The sequence below is a fragment of the Sceloporus occidentalis genome, unplaced genomic scaffold (genome assembly GCF_023333645.1).
Source record: "Sceloporus occidentalis isolate IW3139 unplaced genomic scaffold, rSceOcc1.0.p SCAF_4, whole genome shotgun sequence".
Taxonomy (NCBI): Eukaryota; Metazoa; Chordata; class Lepidosauria; order Squamata; family Phrynosomatidae; genus Sceloporus; species Sceloporus occidentalis.
The window spans coordinates 104,916,570-104,941,632 of NW_028316984.1; the positions used below are offsets into that span (position 1 = coordinate 104,916,570).

A 25,063-nucleotide genomic window follows, 5' to 3' on the forward strand; every position below is an offset into this window, starting at 1 on the left:
GTAGCCTATTCTTCGATCACTGTATAGCCAAAATGGTACCATCCATGCCCAAGGCTTGAAGAAATACAACATTGGCAGAAGTACAAGCCTTAGATTTCTATGCTCCGTGGTCTAATGAGCACTAAGTACTATGTCACTGGACATGGAATGTGTGTGTGTGCCTTCAAGTGGCCTGTCAACTTAGGGCAACCTCATGAATTTCATAAATACTGACTTTTAGAAGACGGGTTGAAATAAGCTGTCCTGGCAGAGGCATGGCTGGTGACTGACCTGCAATAATCTATACTGCAACTTTTTTGTTCAGTGGCACTTATCTGCCTTGTCTTGAAGTTAATATTTTAAAATTATAATAAAGTATAATGAGTTTTATTAATTGGTGTCATTCTACTAGCACAAGACCCTTACTGCGTCTACTATGTATTTGTGCAAGCCTCATGTTAAATAACTTGATTCTACTCGTGTAAGGCATTGTACTACCTTTCACAGTGCATTTTAGAACTCATTACACCAGTGGTTGCAGTACAACAATATCTGAAGGGATGTATGGTTGCCCTACATTACACCTTTGTAGGTATTGCATGAATTGTACTTGTTCTGCTACCAATTCTACAACTGTTTACACAACACTAATAACTGGCAGTTTTTTTCTATTAGGCGGGTGCTAGTTATATACCCAAATAAGATTATGTGTTTACTTACATTGAGTGACATTGTGTGAAACAAATGTTTGGGGTTTTTTCCTTTTTAAAGTTATATACTGCCAGTTTCAGTTTGTTTGAATGTTCTTTACCACACGTTTTAATACATACTGCAAATAAGATATGGTAACTATGGTTACATAACACCTAATGCAAACACTAGTTTATGGGGCAGGATATATAAAGGTGCAAAGCCTTCTATCTCGTGCTCCTCTTTTTATGAGATACCTACTGTATGTAGGCTTTTAATAAATGTTAGCAACAAGGAATTGCGCCACATTCAAGGCTAACAAATATATTATGGCATGAGTTTTGATGAAGCAGAGTAACCTTCATCAAATGCGTCTGCATTTGGCAGGTTTGTATATCTATTGCTGTTCAAAGAAGGAAGTAATGTTTGATTGATCCTTAAATCCCCTCCTTGACTGCCATTCCCTTTCATTTTTGTGTCACATTTTATTTAGACTGTAAGCCTGAGAGCATGGAAATCAAATTAACAATTTATAAATCAGTCTGAAGAGAGCCATTATGGTGTAGTGGTTTGAGCTTTGGACTGTGACTTTGGAGAACACTATTTCGTGAATTATCACAATAATTATTTTAGATAAGTTTGAATATAATGTAACATTTTATTTCGTACATTTCATTCCCCTCTGAACTCAGTTAACATTTTCCTTTCTTTTCCTTATTCACACACATGCAAACACATGCTTTCATATATACACTCTTAATTGCCTATCAAGAATGCCATACTTTGAGTATGATGGGGTGGACTGTGATCCACAAAAACATAGGCCATAATACATTTTGTTAAGCCTTTAAGATGCTCCTTGTTGCTGCTAAGAAAGATTGCTACTCTTTTTGAAATTAAAACTTCAGTGAGTCGCTGCAGAGATGTACAACCAGTGGCAATTGCATTAATAGTGGAGAGAAACATCTTATTTTGTATCCCTGCACAGAATCATCTAGGCCAGTGGTTCTTAACTTTTTCTTTACCAGGGACCCCCTTTAAATAATTTTTGTCATTGGGGACCCACAAAACTCATGGTTGAAAATAATCATAGTCATAATAATTTAGGCCATTAACAATTACACCATCTGTTAAACCTTCCCATAGATGTGCCAAAGCAGGAGGGAAGACATTTCTCCTGCTTCTTCCCGCCATTTTGTGGCAGGAGCGGATTGAAGAGCGATGCACAAGGGCAGAGAGAAAGACAGCCTTTGCCTTGGCTCCTGTCAAGTGGCTGCTCAGCTGTGGGGCTGAGCAGCTGAGCAACGACGGCACTGAGACAGCCTTTGCTCTTCTCTCTGTCTCCCTTCCCTTTCAGGGAAAAGACAGGACACTTAAAACAATACAATACAGAAACCTAAAGCAATACAAAAGGGGGGACCAACCTGTTCTCCCAAACTGCCTCTTCAAGCAGTGACATCACCAACAAAAACTCTTTGCCTTAGGTTGAGACAACTACACCTCCCTCACAACTCCACTGCCTCCACATCACCTCAACTGTTCCTACACCCTACACTACACCCAAGTTCCTGAACTTTCAGCATCCCCCTTCACACCGACAGTGGGAGAGAAGGTAGAGATGCTTCTTCACCATCATGCTTCCATCACACATGGGATCAGACTTGCCCACTTTTTTGGTGTCATGATGTGACGTGTTGAGTGTTTGCAGAGCATTCAGAGGCACATTTCTACGTTGATAGATTATCATGGGGAAAGATCTGAAAATGGGGAGGAACAGGGGGGGGGGGGGATGGAAAGAAATATCCCAGCAAAAACACCAGCCCTTGAGAAAGTACCACAATTCTAGAAGCACATCTTTATGGTCACTTGTGGAAGAAACACTTCAACCTCTCTTTTTTCTGTTCATTGGGGGGAGGGCACTGAGAGAAGAAAGGAGGGAAAGAAAGTGAGCCAGCAGGCAAGCAAAGGGTCTGGCAGTCCTCCTCGCCACTGATGTCAGTACAGTGGGACCTTGTTATCCGCTGGGGTTTGGTTCCATGATCTATACCTTTTTTGAACATGTTCAAACCGTGGATGCTTGAATCCGTGTATAAGAAGGGCCAACTGTAGTTGAGAGATTGGAAGAAAAGGTCCTGCTGGAACTCTAGCAAGGGAACCATCATGCTGGGAGTTTTTTCCTACAAGTGCACCCAACCAACATGTCACTTCAGGAGACGGAAACACCACGAAAGGGTGGTATGTCTGATCCCCCATGTGAGGGTGGTGTGATAGTGAAGAAACATCCATACCTTTCAATGTGAAGGAGGTAATTAAACATTTAAAAAACTGAGTTTAGGATGTAAGAGCAGCTGAGGTGGAAGAGAAGGAAGTGTTATGAGGGAGGTGTAGTTGTCTCAGCTTAAGGCTTTAGACCAGGGGTAGGCAACCTTTTTGAGCCGGGGGCCGGATTGCTGTCCCTCAGACAACTGGGGGGGCCAAAGCCAAAAAATAAATAATTAAATAATTTTCTGAAAAATTAATTAAATAAATAAACTAGGACAAATGTAGGACAAAATTTTCAAATGGACGACACTTTTTATTAAAAAATGGAGGACACGCGAAAACATTTGCTGATTTTTTAAAAAAATGTTAAGATAAATGCATGTTTCTGAGGCTTCTATAGACAATTGCCCCACCATGCCCCTTGCGCGAGAGGCCAAAGGCCCCGGCGGCAATCGGTGGCAGGACCGGGCTGGGGCCAGTCCCAAGGCCTCGCCGGGCCGCATTCGGCCCACGGGCCGCAGGTTGCCTACCCCTGCTTTAGACCCAAAGGGTTTTTGTTGGTGGTGTCGCTGATGAGAGAGTTTGAAATAAAAGGTTGGCAGTGTTCCCTCCCCTCCTGTTGTATCACCTCAGGTCCTTGTTTAAGGTGTCCCATCATTAGTAGAGGAGGGAGGGAGAGATGGGCAAAGACATGCAATGGAGTGTGCATGTCAGAGGCAACACACTGGCTCAGCCAGTCAGTCTGCCTTTGCTTCTGCTCTTGTCACACAGCCACCCTGCTACAGGGAGGAGCAAGCTTCAAACCTTTGCAGCCCTCTGTGAAGACACTGTGTCCACAGACCACAGGTTACAGACCACTGACCTGATTCATAATATCTGACCTTAAACAAGGACCTGAGGAGACACAACAGGAGGGGAGGGAGCAGTGCCATCCTTTTATTTCAAACTCTCATCAAACAGTGACACCATCAACAAAAACGTTTAAGCATTCTTGTGCATGATCTAGTTGTAGTGTTAACCATGGCCATGTTAGTCTGCAGGGTTTGTGTAAGGCCACCTGAAGAACTCATAGACGAGGCAAGATTTATGGCAGGGAACTTCTGATGTTGTAGTTCAGTCTCTGCTAGTATGTGTACTGTATCACCTACTACCTGACCTTTTTAACTAGAGATGAGAGGGATTCAACATGCACATGTGTGGCTATGTACTTTACCTCTGAGAGACAGGGTTGTTATTAACATATATATTCAGTATCCTGCAGTACTTCCTACATAGGATCCAAGGTGGCTTACAGGAATCATTAAAACAAAGTACAGCTAAAAGCCAGATTCCCCCCCCCCCCCCCCAATATGCTATTGTATTAGAACACTGCTAATTTTTAAACAGTATAAAAGCATTAAAAGACATAATAAAAGTAGAGCACACACAGTTTTTTAACTCATTCATGGCTAAATGCCTGTTTAAATAAAGTGGTATTTGCCAGTGGAAGGAGAGCAGGAACCAGCCTAGCCTCCTGAAAATTAAGTCCACAGCTGGGAAGCAACCAGTGAAGAGGCTTTCACACATCTTCACTAGAGAAGCCCACAGCAATGGTGGGACCAAGAGAAGTCCCTTTCCAAAGGACCTTATTAGTCAGGGAGGCTCGTAGATGGAAGTACAGTTTTTCAGATGGTCTGGATCCAAGATGCAAAGGTCTTTAAAGTCCTAAGCAAGAGCTCTCTTTGAATTTGGTTCTTCAAAGGGATCCTTTTGAGTCAGAGTTGACTGGGAATAACCACAGGGTGAACTAGTTTGTATGCCTCCCAAGGATAGAAATGATACGTTACAGCACTGGAGTGCAGATGGTAATAGGAGAAAAACTTGCAGGAAATTCTGATTGTGTGAGCATCACATCTATCTGACCATAAGACTAATTTTTTGGTGGACGGGTATTTTTCAAAGGGAACTGCTTCAATAAAAACGGTGTTAGTCGGACTGGATCTTCTCAGAATTTATTTTTTTCCCATCTTGCTTGGAAGAGATATGCAAGCCCTGATACAAGCCAGGGTGGTGTGGAGGTTTGAGTGTTAAGTCTATGATTCTGGAGACTAGGGTTTGAATCCCCACTCAGCCAGGGAAATCCACTGGGTGCCCTTGGCAAGTAACACTCTCTCAGCTTAGGGCGGCAAAAATTAGGGATGGCGGGGTGGCTTTTTTGGTATATTTTTGCGTAATTAAACAATATTAAGGTGAAAACTCATTACAAGCGATGTAAAAGCAAGCTACCTTATGACGGTTTCTTTCTACAATGGTCAAAACATAAATGTGTGCCCCCCTGTGTCCGTGGTATATCATCTGCCTTCCACATGCACCTTGAATGTAACCTCAAGTTCAACAGCCCCCTCTCCTCTTGCCACCCACCCACCTTACCCTTGGTGCCACAACAAGGAACGCCAGTCGCCATGAGTTTACTGTTTACAACAAACAAACTAGTCTGTTTTCATGTTTTGCATTTTTGGTAGTGATCATGCAATAGTGTTTCAGTGTTTGTGTTTGATTTTGAATGTTTGCCTAGTACATTTAATACTGTGTTGCATTCTTATGACAAGTTTTAAACTAAGTAAAGAGGAAGTTTTAGTTATTTAGGTGAATACCATTAGGGTTTTTAAGCCTTATTGCTCAATTTCTGGTAAGAATAATTTTTAGGGTAATAACCACTTGTTGATATATTGGGGTTTTTTTTATGGTTTTGCATTAAAAACACTATTTTCCTGTGTTTCTGTGTTTTTTTAGTGAAATTCCATTCCAAATTTCACAGCAGTAAAAAAGTCTTTAACCTGTAAAAATCTAATTGGCTTTTTAACTATTTCTCAGTACTATGACAAGAGATTGGAACCTAGGTTTTATGTCATGTTTAGCTTTAACAAACGAAACAGCGGAAATCAAGGGGTGAAAATAATTGTGAGGGGCGAGAGGGGTGCCAAAATATTTCTCGCCTAGGGTGGCAAAATACCTAGAGCCGGCCATGGCCATGGCAAACCTGTGCCAAACAAATCTTGCCAAGAAATCCCCTGCAAACAACGATTAAGATTAGCTTCACTGTTGCTTTTATGTTACCTTTGGGCTCCTCACTCATATTTCTTACTAAAATAATTCACAGTCCATGCGATGTCTGTACTAGAAGACACTAGAATGTGCAGTTGAGAAGTACAATACAAGTCGAAAATGAAAATCCTAATCTTCATTGCCTTTAAAGGCAGCATGGCCTCTGGCATGTAGACAATTAATATTGACTTTGCAAGATAAGTTCTGTTAAAAATGGCAGGAAACAGCACAATGACTGAAGCAGGAATCAGATTTCCACAGACACTTTGGCCTAGTAGTGAAGTTGTGAGGGCTTTATTTATTTATTTATTTATTTATTTATTTATTTATTTATAGGACTGATATCCTGCTGGATTTGGGGTTTTGACCTCTAAGAAAAACAAACTCAGCAAGTAAAATAGATGTTACCTCCTTGTGGAGCCTTTTAGGTCTCATCAGTGTTAATTTCAGCCAGAAGACGTACTGGATGTACGGCTGAGTTTCCGTTACCTAAAAGGTTTGGGACCAGATGTGTTTGGGATTTCAAGTTTTTTGGATTTTGGAATAATTCCTAAATTGGATTTTGGAATAACAATTTTGTACATGAAACAAAGTTTGAGTATATCGAACCATCAGAAAGCAAAGGTGTCACGATGTCAGCCACCCATTTGGACAATTTGGATTTTGAAATGTTTTGGCTTTTGGAATTTTATATAGGGACGACTCAATTTCATTAATATGTAGGTGTGTTTAAAACACTGTGGTGTTTCAATTGACAGTCTGTTTCAAATGTAGATATAATAGACATCTGGCCAGAAGATAACTACTACCAAACAAGTCTACATCTGCTGTACCATATCAGGTGTGCATCTGATTTAGAGCTGGGAAAAGCTAAATTTTAGGATACCAACTCCAGAATCCGCCAGTCAGCAAGAGTAGTTGGGAGATACCAAGAGTTGCAGTTCAAGAGCTAAATCAATTGCTAGTTGTAGTGAAGCAGGGCTGAGTGATGGGAGAGTTGGGAGGGATGAGATGGGGCAGGTGGAGGAAATAGGACCAGGCCCCAGGGGAGGGGGGAGGGGTGGAGGAAGAGAGGCCTCAGGCAGGTATAAAAGTGGAGGGAGAGAGACGCGTGGTGTTGGACGCGGAAGAGGGGGACGCGGAGAAGCGGTCAGTTGAGGGAAAAGGAAGGTTGCCCGTAGCCCTCGGAGAGAGGGGTGGCCAGTATCCCTTCAAGTGCGGCATGGGCTGCTAAGGGTTGGACCCCATGTAGAGGTGCAGTTACGAGACCCCAAAGAGGGAGGGGACTTTAGATATCCCCAGGAGGGGGACTGGAGAGCGAAGGAGGGAGGCCATCTGGAGAAGGAGTGGTGGAACGCCAAGGGAGAGTGCTGGGAGCAGGCCCCAGCCCTGATGAAGTGGAACAAATCGGAACAAGAGCCACTGGAAAAACACAGCGGAGGCCAAGGTGGGCGAGCAAGCGAAGACGCTGAGGATGCCTAGCAAGTGGGGAAGTACCGGGATTACGGCCCTTGTGGCGGACATAGTGGTGAAGGGTGTTGTTACAGTTAAAAGTTATTTCAATAAAGTCTGAGTTCATTTATTCGGTGACTGGAGTAAGTTTGTTACGCACGTGTTACAAGCTGAGGAAGAGCTTCCGGACAGGATGCAGGCTGGCGCGCAGGCCCCACCCACACTAGTCCTCAGTTAAATTTAAACCTATTAAATCAATGGAACTTATGTGTTTACTTACCCATTTTCTTTTTGATTCAGTGGGTTTACTCTAGCTGGGACTAACAACTGGATTTAGGACTACTCCTCCCCTACAAAAATTATAAAATTCAAGCTCTCAGCTGACTCATATTGCCAGTACATTGGACTAGCTAAGTGGGTTTGTCTAGGTCGGCTAAAAGCCACAACCCAAGACATCCTGAATACCAGTTTCTGCTGGATTGAAGCCCACACTTGGGGTCTGTTCAAGTTTCTTCAATGCCACATACTCCATTTCCCTGTTCCAAGTTCTACAAATTGAATGTAACCATTTATAGTGGAAAATGGTAGCTCTATATATGTTGGCTAATGGACGAATTGTAATTTTTAGAGAACTAATAGGAATTCTTGGTAAATTCAGTGTTAGTATTTTATTGTTGTATTGATTGTAAACTCTACTAAGTGTCTTTTACGGTTGTAATCCCGCCTCGATCTGTGGGAGACGCAGGAGGTATAAATAAATTATTATTATTATTATTATTATTATTATTAGATCATTGGGTGCAAGGTAGGAAATGCAGATAAAACAGGTTTCCTCTTTAAATGTATGTGTGAAAATGCAGAACACTAAGCATCTGGATAAAGTCTAGTGTGTGCTGTCTCATGGCTATTGTATCTTACAAGAATGAAACTTTAACCTTGTGTCAGTAGCAGAGTCCAGAGTTCACCCCACTATCTCCTGGCTTTTACAGCACAGTGGGAATGAATTTGCTGCCATCAGGGAATCGGACCAAAAGGCTGCTGCTTAAACCAAAAATGTTGGCAACAGCTTTTGAGACAACTAAGGAGCAGCAGCTACCTGCAGCACTTTTCCTCAACTATGTGTCTTCTACGTGATTTGGTCTTCATCTCCCATGTACCCATGTGTAAATTTACAGTGCTTTATAAATAAAGGTTAATAATAATAATAATAATAATAATACCCTCATTATGTGTTTTGGTATATGTGTTTTGTAAGATGTATATGATATGCCATGTATTTTATGTATGTTGTACACCGCCTTGGTTTATAGAAGGGCGGTATAAAAATAAAATTTTTATTATTTATTTTATTATTATTATTATTGTCCATGTTATCTGGGCTGGTGAGAATTGCAGTCCAAAGTATCTGGAGGTCACTGGTTTGAGAAAGACTATGGCAGCACATCTACAGAAAATCTTATTTGTGTTGTCCTGATATTTCCCCCCTAAAACTCAAGTGTGTTGCTCTATCTTCCTCTAGTCAGAAGAGCAGGGATCCCAAATACACAGTGGGGCTGAGAGGATTAGCTTTTGTTAAGACTGTTCAGTTCAGTCAAAAATGGTTGCTGCAAACAATGTTATCAGTTCAACAAAGACTGCCCAAAATAATTAACCAGACAAGATGATAATTAGGAGCAAGGCCAAAATGGCCCCAAAGCCATCAGTAAAACACAATCTATTGCTGTTAATTATATTGTGATCTTTTGTTTGTTTATTCACAAGCCGCTTGTGAAACAATGTCTGTTAAAGTTCCAAGCAAACCCTGGCTTTGGTATCCCAGTACTAAAGTGGATTGACTGTAGGCTGATGCCATAATTAAATTTGTTAGCCTGTAAGTGGCAGCAAGGCTCTTTGTTGTTGTGTGCCTTCAAGTAGTTTCTGAGACTCGACCTTCAAGTGACCCTATCACAAGGTTTTCTTGACAAGATTTGTTCAGAGGGGTGTTTGCCATTGCTTTCCTCTGAGGTTGAGAGAACGTGACTTGCCCAAGGTCACCCAGTGGTTTTCATGGCTGAGTAGAGATTTGAACCCTGATTTCCAGAACTGTAGTCCAACGTTCAACCACTACACCATGTTGGCACTTATAAATTCTGACATGCCATTAAATCAAAGTGTAGTGATTACTTAGTTTATTATCACCAGAGCCATGGCTGAGTCATCATCCAAAATGTTCCAAGCTCATATTATTACATTCTTATCAACATGGTAGTACCACTTCATTTTTTGATACCAAAACGTCTTGGGGCCATTGTGGAATTTTATTTGTGCTTAATATAAATAGAGTGAATTCTTTTTTATAAAGATAAGTGCTTAATATATATATATATATATATATCTCAACATTTTAGCCACTGTAAGCGTTATGTTCACATTACAGAAAGATGTAATGCGTGCATGCCTTCATTCTTCATAGTATATATTATCCCCACTTTATTGTGAGGTATATGGTTTTACAGTATTTCAATATGAACAAGTTAGTTGTTTCCAGCAATGGAGGTGGAAACATCCTATAACATGGGTTGATTCCACCTCTTGCGCCGAAATAGGCAGGAAAAACCGACTTGAAGGAGTCGATGCTACCAGAGGGAGCAACCCCCACCATGATCCCTCAGTCTCTTTCCTGCCTCGCTCTGAGTAGGCTGTGTTTTTCCTTTTCTCCTCCTTCCTTGACTTTGTCTTAAAGACTTTAATACATTTCTAATAACTTGGTTCAAGAAATGATTTCAACATCTTTTTGTCACAATCAAAAAAAGGAGTTGATAAAATTGTGGCTTGTCTTGGAGGCTATAAATTCTATTAGCAAGACAGAAAGCCACTGCCTTTGAGATCCACGTTGTCTCGAATCTTTTGCGAGGCAGGCCTACGACTGACGTATCTAGTTTTTGGGAGTGTGGATGACACTAACATTGGGATCTGTAGTTCCCTAGGGCAGAGCGCCAGCATGGTGTAGTGGGTAGAGGGTTGGGCTCTGGAGACCAGGGTTCGAATCCCCACTCGGCCATGGAAACCCACTGGGTGAGATTGGGCAAGTCACACTCTCTCAACCTCAGGGGAAGGCCATGGCAAAAACCCTCTGAAGAAACTTGCCAAAATTAATAAATAAAAGTAAAACCATGATAGGTTTGCCTCAGGATGTCACCATAAGTCTGAAACAACTGGGACTCAGGCACACAACAACAACAACAACAGTTCACTAATAACTTTCTTCAGCCTTTGTAGAGTTCACCCGATTGCTCTGAATTTTGACGTTAGTACAAAATGTTGTTGTTAGGGCGACCATTTTTTAAACTTTGTGCTGCTTTTGGTCCGTAGTTCTGTGGTGTCAGTGCCTGGGGTGACACCACTTGAAGGTCTGTGGCTCAAGGCTATGGAATTCTGGGTATTGTAGTTTGTTGTGGCTCTGGAGCCACAACAAACTACAATACCCAGAATTCCATAGCCTTGAGCCACAGACCTTCAAGTGATAGCAAACCACATTAGTTCCATAGTGTGGAAACATGAGGCACCCATATTGGTTCAAAAGGGTTCAAAACACATGTGCGGCAGATAAGAAAAAGAGATGAGGCCTCAGAGGTGCTCCTCCCTGAGGCACAAGGCCTACTCTTCTGCACTGTTCTTGTTGTTGTGTGCCTGACTCAGTGCTAGGGAATCCTGGGAACTGTAGTTCTGTGAGACATTGAGCCTTCTCTGTCAGAAAGAGCCCTGGTGCCACAGCAAACTACAATTCCCAGGATTCCCTAGCACTGAGACAGGACAGTTAAAGTGGTCTCAGACTGGATTATTTTTGCAGTACCTGTATATGTTTTGGACCTGAGTATTGGACTTGGGCTCTAGAGACCAGGGTTTGAATCCTGGCTAGGCCATGGAAACCCACTGGGTGACCTTGGGTGAGTCACACTGTCTTAGCCTTCAGGGGAAGAGACAATGGCAACTGGCGCCCTCTGAACAAATCTCGCCAAGAAAAAACCCATGATAGGTTTGCCTCAGGGTCACCGTAAGTCAGAAATGACTTGTGAGTTGTTAGTTTTCGTATGCAGAGAGATCTTGTAGCACCTCTGGGACTCCCTGAAAGAAAAAAGTTGGCAGCATGAGCTTTCATAGACTTCAGCTTCAGCCTTGTCAGATACACAACACAAACAAGAGTTCCCAAAGGAAGCCATACTTGGGCACAGAATCGTAGAGTTGGAAGAGGCCACAAGGGCCATCCAGTCCAACCTCCTGCCATGCAGGAACTCCCAATCAAAGCATCCTTGACAGATGGCCATCCAGCCTCTGTTTCCAGGCAAACATTCTCTGAAGATGCCAGATGCCACAGATGCTGGCGAAACGTCAGGAAGAAACTCTTTTAGAACATGGCCACATAGCCCAAAAAAAACACACAAAATACATGGATGCCAGCCACGAAAGTCTTTGACTTCACATCTGTTTAAAGACCTCCAGGGAAGGAGACCACAATTTCACCACAATTTCATGCCTCCCAGTATTTGCTGTGTAGTTGTGGAAATGCGTGATAGAGCAGGTATTCATCTGTTCATTAATCATAATGTTATTCATTTATGTGTTCCTTGTAGAGAGATCTTGTAGCCTCTTTGAGACTCACTGAAAGAAAGATGCTGGCAGCATGAGCGTTCCTAGACTTCAGCCTCCGATGCATCTGAGGAAGTAGGCCTTAGTTCAAGAAAGCTCATGCTGCCAACTTCTTTCTTTCAGTGAGTCTCAAAGGCGTTACAAGATCTCTCTGCGTACTGGCTCCATGGCTATATCTTTGGATCTAGTTTTGTGTATGTTAGATGAGACTGATATTGGGATGCGTAGTTCACTAGGGCAGCATGGTGCAGTGGGCAGAGGGCTGGGCTCTGGAGACGAGGGTGAGATTGGGCAACAAGGCTCCCATTGAGCTAGTTTCGTCCAAGTACAGGCCTTGGGAGTTCCAGGTAGGTGAGTCACCCAGGCCCAACAACATTCCCAGCTCCCTCAGGGCTCGCTTTCTTCTCCTTTTCAAAGCCCTTCTCTCTCTCTCTCTGCCTCAGGCGCCTGGAACGAGGCCTAGTGCTGCTGCTGCTGCCTCACGTTGAAGCAACTGCCTGTTTAGGCCCCGCCCACCAGCAACTCCTCCCTCCTCCAGACGCTTTGGCCCCGCCCTCCCTCGAGTTTCGCGCCAAACGGCCGCCTGACGCAACACGCGCAGAGGCCCCGCCTCCTTTGCTGCTCCTCCTCCCCCATGTTTTCAAACGGAGGGGAGGGGCGGCCCTGATTGGCTGGCGTGGCCGGCACGTGACTAACGGTCGCGGGAAAGCCGCGGAGTCCGAACGGGAGAGATCGGAAGCGGCGGAGGCGGCGTCGGCGGTTGGTCGAGGAGGAGCTGGCGAGAAGGGCAGCGCGTGCGCGCGTGGGCTGGTGGGGGCGTGTCCGTGGGCCTGTCAGCGGCAGCGGGGCTCCGTGGGAGAAAGGCTCGCCGCCCGAGGAGAGCATCGGTTGGCGGGGCTGTCGGCCATGAGCTTCCTGTGCCAGCAGGCGGCGGAGAGGCGCCTCACAGCAGCCCCGATCCGGCAGAAGCTGCTCTTCTCCTGCGGAGGAAGCGACTGCGAGGAGGAAGAAGAGGAGGAGGAGGACGAAGACTGCTATGAAGAGGAGGAGGAGGAAGAGGGCGGCTGCGGCGGCGGAGGGAGCAGCAGCTGCAACAGCCCCGGGGAAGACTCTGCCTTCCAGGAGGCCGACTCCCCGCCCCCTCCGGCCCCCGACGACGCCATGGAGCTGGGGGCCCCTCCGCAGCCCCCGCCGCCTCCGCTAGAAGGAGAGGGGGACTCCTGGGAGGAGGAAGGCTTCGGCTCCTCCTCGCCCGTCAAGTCCCCCGGCGCCTACTTCATGGCCGGCTCCCCGGGGCCTCTGCTGCTCAGGGGGACAAGGCGGCGGGGCGGCGGAGGGCGGCAGGCCTCTCCCCCCGAGCGGAGCCTGGTGGAGCCCGGCGCCTCGCCCCCTCTGCCCCGGCACCCGGGCACCCCGCCCCACAAGACCTTCCGCAAGCTGCGCCTCTTCGACACGCCGCACACGCCCAAGGTGAGCGGGAGGAAGGGGCCGGAGAGGCCTTCCTCCTTGGCATTAGCACGGAGGGAGACAGGACCCGGTTGGGCACCGCTTTCACTGATTGCCTGCCTCAAGGCTGTGGAACTCTGGGGGCTGGAGTTTGTTCTGGGCCCAGAGCGGAGAACGGATCCCAGCTCCCAGAATTCCACAGCCTGGAGCCAGAAAGAGAGAGCCCTAGTCCAGGCGGAAGAGCTGTGGCAGCAAGAAGGGACAAAGCATGGCAGTGGCCAGAGAGAGTACAGCTGGAGAAGACGGAGGCTTTCCTCAGCCAGGGTTTGGGGGCCTCTTTTGGGCTCGAGAAGGAGAGCTTATTCCCCAGGTTTCACTGGCATCCGTGGCTGGCGTCTTCAGGGGATGCTGGCATGGAGGAGAGAGAGGGTCCTTCCTGCTGGGTGCCTGTGTCTCTGCAGAGCAGCAGGGAGGATGTGCTTTCCCCCAGAGAGGTTTCCAGTGTGGCAGCATTCTCTGAAGGTGCCAGCCACAGAGGTTGGGGAAACGTCAGGAATAAACTCTTCTAGAACATGGACAGAAAATCCCCCCCAAAAAACGGAGGCTGGAGAGCCTCTGGGTCAGTGGCTCCCGACCCCCTCTGCTTCCCTTGGAAAGGGAGGAGAAGGAGCCCTGTGGCCCAGCAGCCCTTTCAGAGAAGGTAGTGGAGGGCGGCAAAGGATGGCTTTCTGGAAGCCCAAGGTGCCAGTGGTGGGCTTTCAGGCTTGGAGTCTGAGTGTGTGGCCCTGACTGGCTGCCTGGGGATGAAGGGAGCCTCTCTGGCTTACCCAGTTGTAGAGAGCCCTGGCTTGCCTTTGCCTTTGCCTTGCTGGCTGCACTGCTAAGGTGCACGTTGGCTTTAAATTCCACAAGGGTTATAGAAAGCAGAGCAATGCGGGCTGAAAGAGGGCCACTCTGTTGGAGGCCATTTAAACCCTTTAAACAGACCGTCTCTGCATCCAAGGGCGTGAATGAATTCTTCCACTGCCAGGCTCCCCTTGTCATATTCATGACATAACAAATGAGTTTGCCTTTTACAAAAGAAATTGGCATCTTTTGAGAAGTCCTGCCCACAGATTGTCCGTTGAGATTATGTAACTGAGCTAAAAATTCCTTCTAAAACAGTGGTTGCCCACATTGCAAAAGGGCCTGGCCCTCCAGCTGTAAGGAGGAAAAAGACCCTCCCCTCGCGGCTGCTGGAAAGCTGGCCTTCTTCCAGTTTGTTTCCTGAATTTGGATTGTTTACATTCAGGAGAGCTGTTAAAGGCACACTCCCCTACTATACATTGTGAAAGCAAAGTGCTATTCTGGCCCTTCAGAGAGGAAGGGGAAAGCTGAAAGAGGCCTTTTAAACAAAATGGCTGCTTTAGAGTGTAAATGTTTTCACAGGTATAAATGTAGAACATCTGTGATACTGAAATGAGTTAGAACCTCTGTCTTTACAGAGATATTCCACATTTTCTGATTGTTTTGATGTATGCAAACATCATTTTAGTTTCATTCTACTTTAATATTCACATCCAGCACTGCTACGAATAGCATTCTCAAAATGGCATAGAATAAAAAGTACAGTAGGTACCTAGATGGCCACGATCTCCCTTCAATCTTTGCTCAACCATGACGCATCTTCTGTCACTTCTTAGGGGACTGATTTCTGTATAATAAAGTGCTATGTAATAAATGGTTTGAGTGTTTCTTGAAGAAAGACGTATTGCTGTGATGTGTAAATAACCAAGTGCTGGGCAAAAGAGTGCTTCTCTTTTTTAGCCATTGTGTGGGTTGGTATTCCTTTTCACCTTCTGCAATGAGGCTGGTGGAGCTTTGTGGAAGATATCATTGGTCTACATCTGTAGACTGGTTTTCTGGATGGCTCCACTGTCCATCAGCCACAGAACGGCCCTTTGGATGGGCTGTTAGAGCAAAACCTTGAGTCTTAGGAGTGGTGAGTGGGAAGCCATAGTGGAGTTCTGACTATAAGACTACTCTGAGTGTTGTAGCATATCTGCTGAGGTGTTGAAGGATATGGGATGTGAAATGGTGGAGAGAAAAGAAAGAAAAAGGACACTTGTTCTTGTGTCGGTTCTTTATAAGGTGGCTATGTAATTTATGATCTGGTTGTGGTGACAAATGTTTTGGTTCCCTCCAGATTGGATTGTTGCAGTGTGCTGGGGGGGAGGGGTTCCCTTTTGGAAAAAAACTGGAAGCTTCAGCAAGTCTTGAATGCAGAAGCAAGGATTCTGTTGGGTGCTTGACCATGGAGATATATTATGCCTGTCTTAAAACATCTCCATTGGTTAACACTTCAGTTCAGAGTATTGGGGATTACAGTAAAAACGCCTAAAATGACCTTTAAAAACATCAAAACAATAACATGGCACAGTATATTTTGATATAAGGCTACTATTCCCTAGGTCATCTTTTCCAACTTCAAGATGTGTTAGAATGCCCATCATGGCCAGTTGACATGATGGTTGGTTGCTGGGGAAGCTCTTCATTTTATCATATGAAGATGATTTAAAAAGGGAGGAGGGCCTTACCTGTGAGAGTGGTTAGGTGGTGAAATGTCATGTGTTGGGAGGAACAGTGCGCCTCTCTTTACTTTTCACCACCATGTTATTATTTCATTTCAATATTCTATGACGGATTGTTTAAAAATTGTCATTACCTTCTGCACATGTCTCACTTTTGTTGTTGATTATTTTTTATTGATGCTCCTTATTTTGTAGAGTGTTGTAAAATGCTTTGAGTCCAGAAGAAGGGACAGGGTATTAAAAAGGCTTCAAGTTTGTAGTTATTCTACCCAGACTTTGGCTTATAATAACTCACTAAAATCATTGTGACAATCTGGTTGTGTCTTATGTCCCATTGATTTCAGTGAGTCGTCTGCTCTATGCATGACTACATCTTGGTCCAGTGTATAGACCTTGTTATTTCAGAGATACTCTGGTATTCAGCAGTCTTATTTATTGTGTTGGTAATATTTTGCTACTCATATTGTTATAGCATTTATTTTGTTGGATCCAGAGTTTCTATACTGTGAATATAAGGACTGTATGTGGAATTTTCATACAAATAGAAGTTCTCACTATTCACAGAATTAACAAGTTTGTATAAGTTGCTAATGTTAAATTGTCTTGTTTGTATTTGATCTAGAGTATTTCATAGAATCATAGAGCTGGAAGAGGTCTGAAGGGCCATCAAGTCCAACCTCCTTCCATGCAGGAACACATAATCAAAGCACCTCCCGTGACAGATGGCCACCCAGAAGTTGCTTAAAAAACTCTAGGTGACTCCCCACTCTCTTGAGCAGGGGTTGGCAACCCCCGGCCTGCAGGCCACATCCGGCCTGGCGAGACCTTGGGACCGGCCCGAGCCCGGTCCTGCTGCCGATTGCCAAAGGCCCTGCGCCAGCGGCAATCGGCGGCAGGATCGGGTCTCTCGCGCGAGACCTTTGGCCGCTCGCACGAGAGGTCAAAGGCCCAGCGCCCTCGCATGAGAGGTCAAAGGCTCCGCCCCTCACGCAAGAGCGCAGGGACTTTGGCCTCTCGCGCAAGGGGCTCTCAGCCGGCGGACAGGCAGGGCCAAGGAGCCTCGCTTCAGTGAGGTCTCCTTGGCCCTGCCTGGCTCCCTCCGCCGGCGGTCGGGTGCCCAGGGCCAAGGAGCCCCGCTGCAGTGAGGTCTCCTTGGCCCTGTCTGGCTCCCTCTGGGCAGGGAAGGAAGGAGGAAGAAGGAAGAGGAGCAGGAGGGAGGAAGGAAGGAGGAAGAGGAGGGAGGAGGAAGGAGGAAAGAAGGAGGAGGAAGAGGAGGAGGAGGGAGGAAGAAGCAGAGGAGGAGGAGGATTTCCATTCCATTTGGTGAATGTGACTTTCCAAAGTGCATTTCTGTGTGTTTTCGGTGCATTTAATGCTAAAAGGTCTGCTGTAACGATGATAGTGGTGATGATGATGATGATATCTGTCAGTTTCTGAGGCATGCACTCACTCTTTCTGAAGGCGAGACAGTGTGACTTTCCAAAGTGTGCTTTCTGTGTATTTTTGGTGCTTTTAATGCTAAAAGGTCTGCTTTAACAATGATAATAGTGATGATGATGATGGTGGTGGTGATATTGATATCAGCCAGCTTCTGAAGCCCAAATGTCCTCCATTTTGATCATGCCTAACAAACATGCATTTATATTTTTAAAAAAAGCATCAAATTTTTTGCATGTCCTCCATTTTTAAAAATGTGTCCTACATTTGAAAATGTCCTATATTATTTAATTATTTATTTGTTGGCTTCGGCCCCCCAGTTGTCTGAGGGACAGCAACCCGGCCCCCCGGCTCAAAAATGTTGCCTACCCCTGCTTTTGAGGAAGTGTGTTCCACTGTCACAGCTCTCACTGTCTGGAAGTTCCTCCTAAGGTTAAAGTGGAACCTCTTTTCTTGTAGTTTCAATCCATTCCTCCAGGTCCTATTCTCTGGAGCAGCAGAAAAAAAGCTTGCTCTATCTTCATTATGACATCCTTTCAACTATTTAAACAGGACTATCATATATTTTATGTTGGGCTTTTCATTTTTGGACTATTTTACATAATTTGCTTTACTTCACAAATGTCAGACATCCAGGTAGCATTTTTTTATTTGACTACTATTTATATGGCACCATCTTTGTATGTGTCATTATACAAACATTGGTTATGGAAGGGGCTTATAATCCATTGCGCCCCTATAAGGTTTAACAATGCTGTTGGTTTACAAACTGTAACAAAAATAATCTCCATCTTGTAGTTAGGATTTGGTAACAGATCCACCACCAACATAAACATGGGGCTGTACATCTTATAATGCTTCACAGTGGGAGCTGGAAGTTTAATAAGTGTTACTCTGATTTTTCATTTCAATTTGATGATGACAGCAGAGCTGAGACTTTCCAAGGAGATTTACATGCGTCCCTGCCTCCTTCGCCATTATTTTGGCCTTCATCAGCTGTTCCAGCTTATTCAATTGCATTAAGGGTATAAAACTGATACCTGTCTTAGCTGGTCATCCCACATTGCCTTGCTTCCTGTGATCTGGTTCTAACATCAGCTATTGTCTAAAATGTTGTGGGAACCATTCCCCCTTCTTTATTGTAACAGATTTATTTCATTCAGAAACATTATTGCAGTCTTGTGTTTAACCATTTGTGGCAACCAGGAATTCATTCCAGATGATGGAGAATACTCAAAAAGAAGGACAGTTTGTTCAGTTGCATGCTGATACTTTTTTCCATGACCAGGATATAGGGCTAGTGAAGCAGAGGGCTTGGTGGGTTCCTATGTGAATTCTCTTCCTGTATGGTAAGCATAGAAATCAAGTGGGCTGGTGGAGAGGGCAAGCAGCACTGCATGCCTCTCTACCACACTCCTGCATTAGCAGCCTGCTCTTTTCCCCAGTCAAAGAGAGTTGGTGATAAATTACTTTTTTGCCTTCTTGTCATTCCCCAAACTATCCCCAGAAAGGTGGGATTGTTAAAACTAAATTGAAGTACATTCTATCCATGGTTCTTGGTTTCAAGTATAACTTAGAAAGCCTGAAAGTGTGTAATTGTGCAATTTTTTTTCTTAAAGTGTCTTTTCCTGTTAATTGCTCTGATAAGCAAAATGAGTTATTGTATTACATTGATTATATATAAGGAATGACTAATAAAAATAATTTGTGACTTGGAGGACACATGTGTTTGGAGTGATCCTTGACATTAAATGGACATTAACTTGTTCAATATTTAACATGGCTGATAATGTTGCTTTATCTCTTGATTTTTCAGAGTCTGCTTTGCAGAGCTGAAGGAATGGGCTCGAGTTCAGCTAAACTCCGAGGTGGTTCTCTCTTTATGAATGTTGGAAAACTAGTAAAACAGGAATCTGACATGGGGCAAGCTCCTCATGTGAACATTAATCCCTTCACTCCAGACTCCCTCTTCCTTCAGTCTTCAATTGGACAGTGCCGCAGAAGAAAAAGAACACACTGGAACAAGTGAGTGTATGACCTGGTTTGTGATACACCATTTCAATGATACCGTTTTACCAGCAATGGAGACCAACCGCATAAAAGGGCTTACATTTCACTTGTTTGATCTTCAGGATGAATACTTACACCGCAGTCCTGAGCCGGCCGCCAGCAGGAGTGGATTTAATCTGCTTCTGAAAAGTCTAGCTCTTGCCCCAGAAGGGCAGCCTCAGTGTGGCTGTAACACCATGCTCCCCAAGTGGCTGGTGCGTTTTGGGCCTTAGATATAATAAGGGATGCTTTAAGAATGCAAGTGGTCACAACTATAGTGTAAAACATGTAATGTTAATCTAAATTGGAAATGGGAAACCAAACCTTTGGAGGTTTTACTGTGGTTTCTGAAGCTGTGGATGAATATTAACCCCTCCTTTGCTCATCCCATTACACCACAATGTAAGTGTGGAGATCCTGGTTTGTATTAAGTTAGAGTTTCCCATAAATAGGATGCTGAGAAACTGGAGTGTGTCCAAAGGAGAGCGACTAAAATGGTAAAGGGTCTGGAAACCATGTCCTGTGAGGAACGACTTAGGGAGCTGGGGATATTTAGCCCAGAGAAGAGAAGGTTAAGGGGTGATATGATAGTCCTGTTTAAATATTTGAAGGGATGTCATATTGAGGAGGGAGCTAGCTTGTTTTCTGCTGCTCCAGAGACTAGGAACCGGAGCAATGGCTGCAAGCTACAGGAAAAGAGATTACACCTCAACATTAGGAAGAACTTCCTGACAGTAAGGGCTGTTCGACAGTGGAATGCACTCCTTTGGAGTGTAGTGGAGTCTCCTTCTTTGGAGGTCTCTAAACAGAGGCTGGATGGCCATCTGTCGGGGAAGCTTTGATTTAGATTTCCTATATGGCAGGGGGTTGGACTGGATGGCCCTTGCAGACTCTTCCAACTCTATGATTCTATGTTAGTTAAGATATCAAGAAAATAACGTAGAGTTTTTGTTCAAGAGTATTGAGAAAAGTAGTTCTCAGCTTTGGTCTGATAAATGCATCCGCCCACCCAAAATGGTAGCTGTGTTATCTTCTCTTGATATGTAGCAATATCTTTATGTTTTCTGATTCTTTAGCTTCACTGGTAGGTGCATAGGGAATCACTGGACTAAAATCTGTCTTTAAGTCTAGCGTAAGGTCTACTAAGATGGGTGCACCTCATTGTTGAGAAGAGATGTGCTTGGTAATTTCTTCTCACAAATCTAACTTCTGTTTTTGCTCCCATTTATCTGATTATTCTTTCATCTGTTTCCCCCCTAGTTTCACACTTTCCAATTATGCCTGCTGTGCTGTATAGTAACCACTTCATTAACCATCAACTACAGTTCCTTCAGGACTGGTTGCATACTCTTGACCCTCACAACTGAGTTGTCTTTAAGCATAAAGCATCAAAAATATGCCTTTGGAGGATGTGGTGATATATTTATTTCTGTCACAGCTCACATAGTTGATTTAATTGCCTGGGTTAGTGGAAGCTTGCCTCTTACTCTGTAGTTTCTCAAGGAAAGTGGAAATGTCATAGTATGTCTTCATTTATGTATCCTCAGCTCTTATGGTGAAGACATGGAAGCAAGTGATGGAGAGCTGGAGGATGAAACTGTCAGACCTGCCAAGGTAAAAAAAGTAATAATCCCCATACATTATAAAGTAATCCATTGAATTAGCTTCTTTAGCTTTAAGAAACAAAACCTTTATCTCTGTCTTTCTAGCGGATCAGCATAACAGAAAGTAATATGAAATCACGATATGCCACGGAATTTCATGAGGTGGAAAAGATTGGATCGGGTGAATTTGGTTCAGTATTCAAATGTGTGAAAAGACTTGATGGTTGCATCTATGCAATAAAGCGATCTAAGAAGCCATTGGCTGGCTCAATTGATGAGTAAGTATTAGTAAAACGTTAAATGTTAACAATTGCTTGTAGATGCATATTCATGTTCTATATAACCCTTTCAATTTATTATTGGATTTGCTGTTATGTACATTTTTGGGTGGAATGTTGAGATGAGTAAATCTGCCTAAAATAAAATAAAACTCTTAACTGCATACCACTTCCCTTAAGAAAAACATTTGCCTCTGTCTTACCAGTCTATTCAGAACAACTCTCTCAGTTGTTGGGGCTGCATTTCTTGCTGTCATAATTAAGTCATACTTAACTCGTATAACCTGTATTACCTAGAAAAATTGAATACTCTTTTTATCAAATCACATCAAAGGAAAGGAAAACAACTCCATATCCTAGTATAGATTAACTTTTGTTTGGTTATTTACATTACTTCAGCATGTGCAAAACGCCGCTGCCAGAATGCTGACTGGGTCCAGTTATAGGGACCACATAACTCCCTTCTTGAAACAGCTTCATAGGCTACCGGTTTGTTTCCGGGCACAATTCAAAGTGCTGGTTATTACTTATAAAGCCCTACATGGCTTAGGTCCAGATTATTTGAAAAGCTGTATCTCCCCATACAAACCTGCCAGAGCCCTAAAATCTTCCAGGGAAGGCTTTCTCCACCATCATAGGCTTGCCTGATGACATGAGAGAGAACCTTCTCGGTGGCTGCTCTTGCCCTCCGGAATGTCCTTCCACGAGAAGCAAGGCTGGCCCCCTCCTTGCTGGCCTTTCGTTGGCAAGAAAAAACAACTCTGTTCAGGCAGGCTTTTAATGTGTAATTATGGGATGGGTATTGTGATTTCACTGTGATTTTAATGTTTGTAATTTTATATTGTTTTTAGCTGATGTTTTAAAAAAATTTACAATACGTTTTTAAAATTGTTATTGTGAGTCACCTTGGATCCCTTCGGGGAGAAAGGCAGGATAGAAATTAAATAAATAAATACTTTTCTTAAAGAACCTAACATTTTATTGGTATGACAACTTTATTTCAATATCACAGGCAAAATGCTCTCAGAGAAGTCTATGCCCATGCAGTTTTGGGTCAGCATTCTCATGTAGTGAGATACTTCTCCGCCTGGGCAGAAGATGACCATATGCTTATACAGAATGAATACTGTAATGGTAAGTTAAGCTTCTGTTGAATTCGCCTTACCATCTGTTTTTTTCTCCAGGAAAAATAAATGTAGTAGGATACAAAACAGTTGTCTTAGGTGGGTAGTATGATAATGATGACTATAGTGAGCCTGCTCCATATGCAGGCTCCTTATAGGCGGCTTTCAGGCGAATGCCCAGGGTGCGCACATGGTCGCGCGGCTAGCACGAGCCCTATTATATCCAATGGGGCTTGTGACTGGCGTGCACGGCCATGGGGAGTGCGCACGGCTGCACAGCGAGCATGAGCCCCGTTGGATATAATGGGGCTCAAGCGTACACGTTTTTGTTTTACATGAGGTGGTGGTGTCTGGAACGGATCCCCCGCGTAAAGCAAGAGTGCACTGTACTTTTTGCCAAAGACCTCAGTCAGTGTGATTTAAGCAGGTGCAATGGGACACAATTGCAGTCAGAGTCATTTCTGTAAATGTGACATGTAGAATCACAGCTAGGACAAGGCATGCTATACAAGGCAGATGGAAAGATCAGACAACTCAGAGAAAACATCAATTTTTGTGGAATATTTACATTGAAAAAGGCAGAAAGAGGAAAGGTTGTTTTATTTCTACATATTAACATTGTTTTCCTTGGGCATTAAATTGGAAATTAGAGGAACATTTTCAATATCCAAATTTAAATATTTGAGAATGAAGACTAATCCATCCCACTCATTCAGTATGTGACTGTATTTATAAAATATTACTTCTGTACTTCAGGGAAGAATTTAGCAGTGAAACATCCTTCCAGTTGCCTATCTTTTCATTGTTCAGTTTGACTGTGAATGTTCTCTATACCATTTATTTTTTTTTTATCTGAATAGTATAAGTTGCCCATGACACAGTAACCAGATTTTGGGGGCTAGGATCTACTAGAGATCAACCAGCTGAAATCTTTGGGAAGTCCTCACTTTGATCTTGCCCCTGCTGTGAACTTACTAGGTCTTAGACACACCATCTCAGTTTTGTTCTTCCCCCAATTAGCATTAGGGAATGGAGGTAATGTAGACGTTGTACCTTTCATGCAGGGCTTCAGTAGACCCTTTATGAGGATATTTGAGTTTTAAGATCAAGGCAGGGATTTCTCTTAGACCTGCTGCTGCCACAGGCATGTGTAATGAACACACATGGAAGGATCCTCCTAATTGATGAAAGACCCTTCTACAGGAGGCTCAGGTGGCCCTCACTTTGCTTTCTCTCTGCAAGCTGGCAAGCAGCCTTTTGTTTATACAGGCCTTTCATAAACTGGTTGCTGCTTGGATGGTCTTTAAATGGGGAAGGGATGCTGTACTTTGATTCTCACTGTTAACTTTTAAAAGCTATTAAACTGTTACCAGTTAAATGTGTATCACACCCTTCTCCCAATATTGGACGCAGACAATATAAATAATATAGAAAAAAGTATGACTAAAATTTTACTATACTTAAATAAAAGATCTTTACCCCCTGGCAGAAAGAGGACAGAGAAAAAGCCAATGAACCTCATATGGAAGAGAGTTCTATAGTCTGGCAGTAGCCACTGAGAAGGCTATCTCCTAAGTTTTTACCAAATGTGCCTATGATAACGCCTGTGATGTTGGTGGGACCAAGAGAAAAGCCTGTAAGGATCCTAAAATTTGGCCATGTTCCCGTAAGGAGATATGGGCTTTCAGATACTCTGGTCCCATCTTATGTAGGACCCAACCAGCACTTCTGCCTATAAACATACCAATAGCCACTGAGGTTGTTTCAGTAATTATATTTCTTCTTTGTGGTGTCTGTGACTTACACATGGGATTATTATGCAGCATATTTTTGGAAATGTCTAGACCTAAGATCTCAACAGAAGCCCTAACCCCTACATAGTTCCTGCTCAAGCTCAACAGTTCTCTTTTGACCACCATCACAGTGCAACTTCTCTTATGAGCTATTGCTTCTTAGACATGCTTTCTCAGCTTTATTTTTCCTTCTTCTTGAGTCTGTCTTTACCTTTTTCTTTGTAAAGTGACTTAAGAGTCTTCCAACCTGCCTGCTAGTTTATGGCATCTACAGTGTTCTTTAAAAAGTACCTCGATTGTGGGGAAAAGATGCCCCAAATGGACAGCTGCTCCAAGTCCCTTCTTTGTTTAGTCACAAAAGTCACAGTGGAAAAGTGCTTCCATTATAGAGTCATTTTCCACCAGGGGCATAGAAACAGAGCGTCACATCTTAAAGCTCTTTTTTGGGAGTCAGCTATCAATACACAAAAACTTACCACTCAGCATAGCCCTCTACAGGCATCACTTCATGTTCTGTGGTACTGTCAGTCTCAAATTCATCTGTGGCGATGGATTGAGTGGGTACTGCTGACATTTCTCAGTCTCAGCTGCTTTCGGGATTGACAGTGTCAGGTCCTACCAAGGCACATTCACAGTCTGCCACAGTGCCGAAACACTCATCATCAGGGG

At 43.9% G+C, this 25,063-nt stretch overlaps 1 protein-coding gene across 1 annotated transcript in view; it reads left to right on the forward strand.

Annotated features, from left to right (window-relative positions):
- The first annotated feature begins 12,802 nt into the window (after positions 1–12,802).
- Positions 12,803–25,063, forward strand: part of WEE1 (WEE1 G2 checkpoint kinase) — a 30,011-nt gene continuing 17,750 nt past the window's right edge. The window contains exons 1-5 of the mRNA XM_089521159.1: positions 12,803–13,563; positions 19,363–19,571; positions 21,143–21,209; positions 21,305–21,477; positions 22,490–22,611. Coding sequence (XP_089377285.1) covers positions 13,000–13,563; positions 19,363–19,571; positions 21,143–21,209; positions 21,305–21,477; positions 22,490–22,611 — 1,135 coding nt within the window. The 5' untranslated portion in view covers positions 12,803–12,999. The remainder of the gene's footprint in view (positions 13,564–19,362; positions 19,572–21,142; positions 21,210–21,304; positions 21,478–22,489; positions 22,612–25,063) is intronic.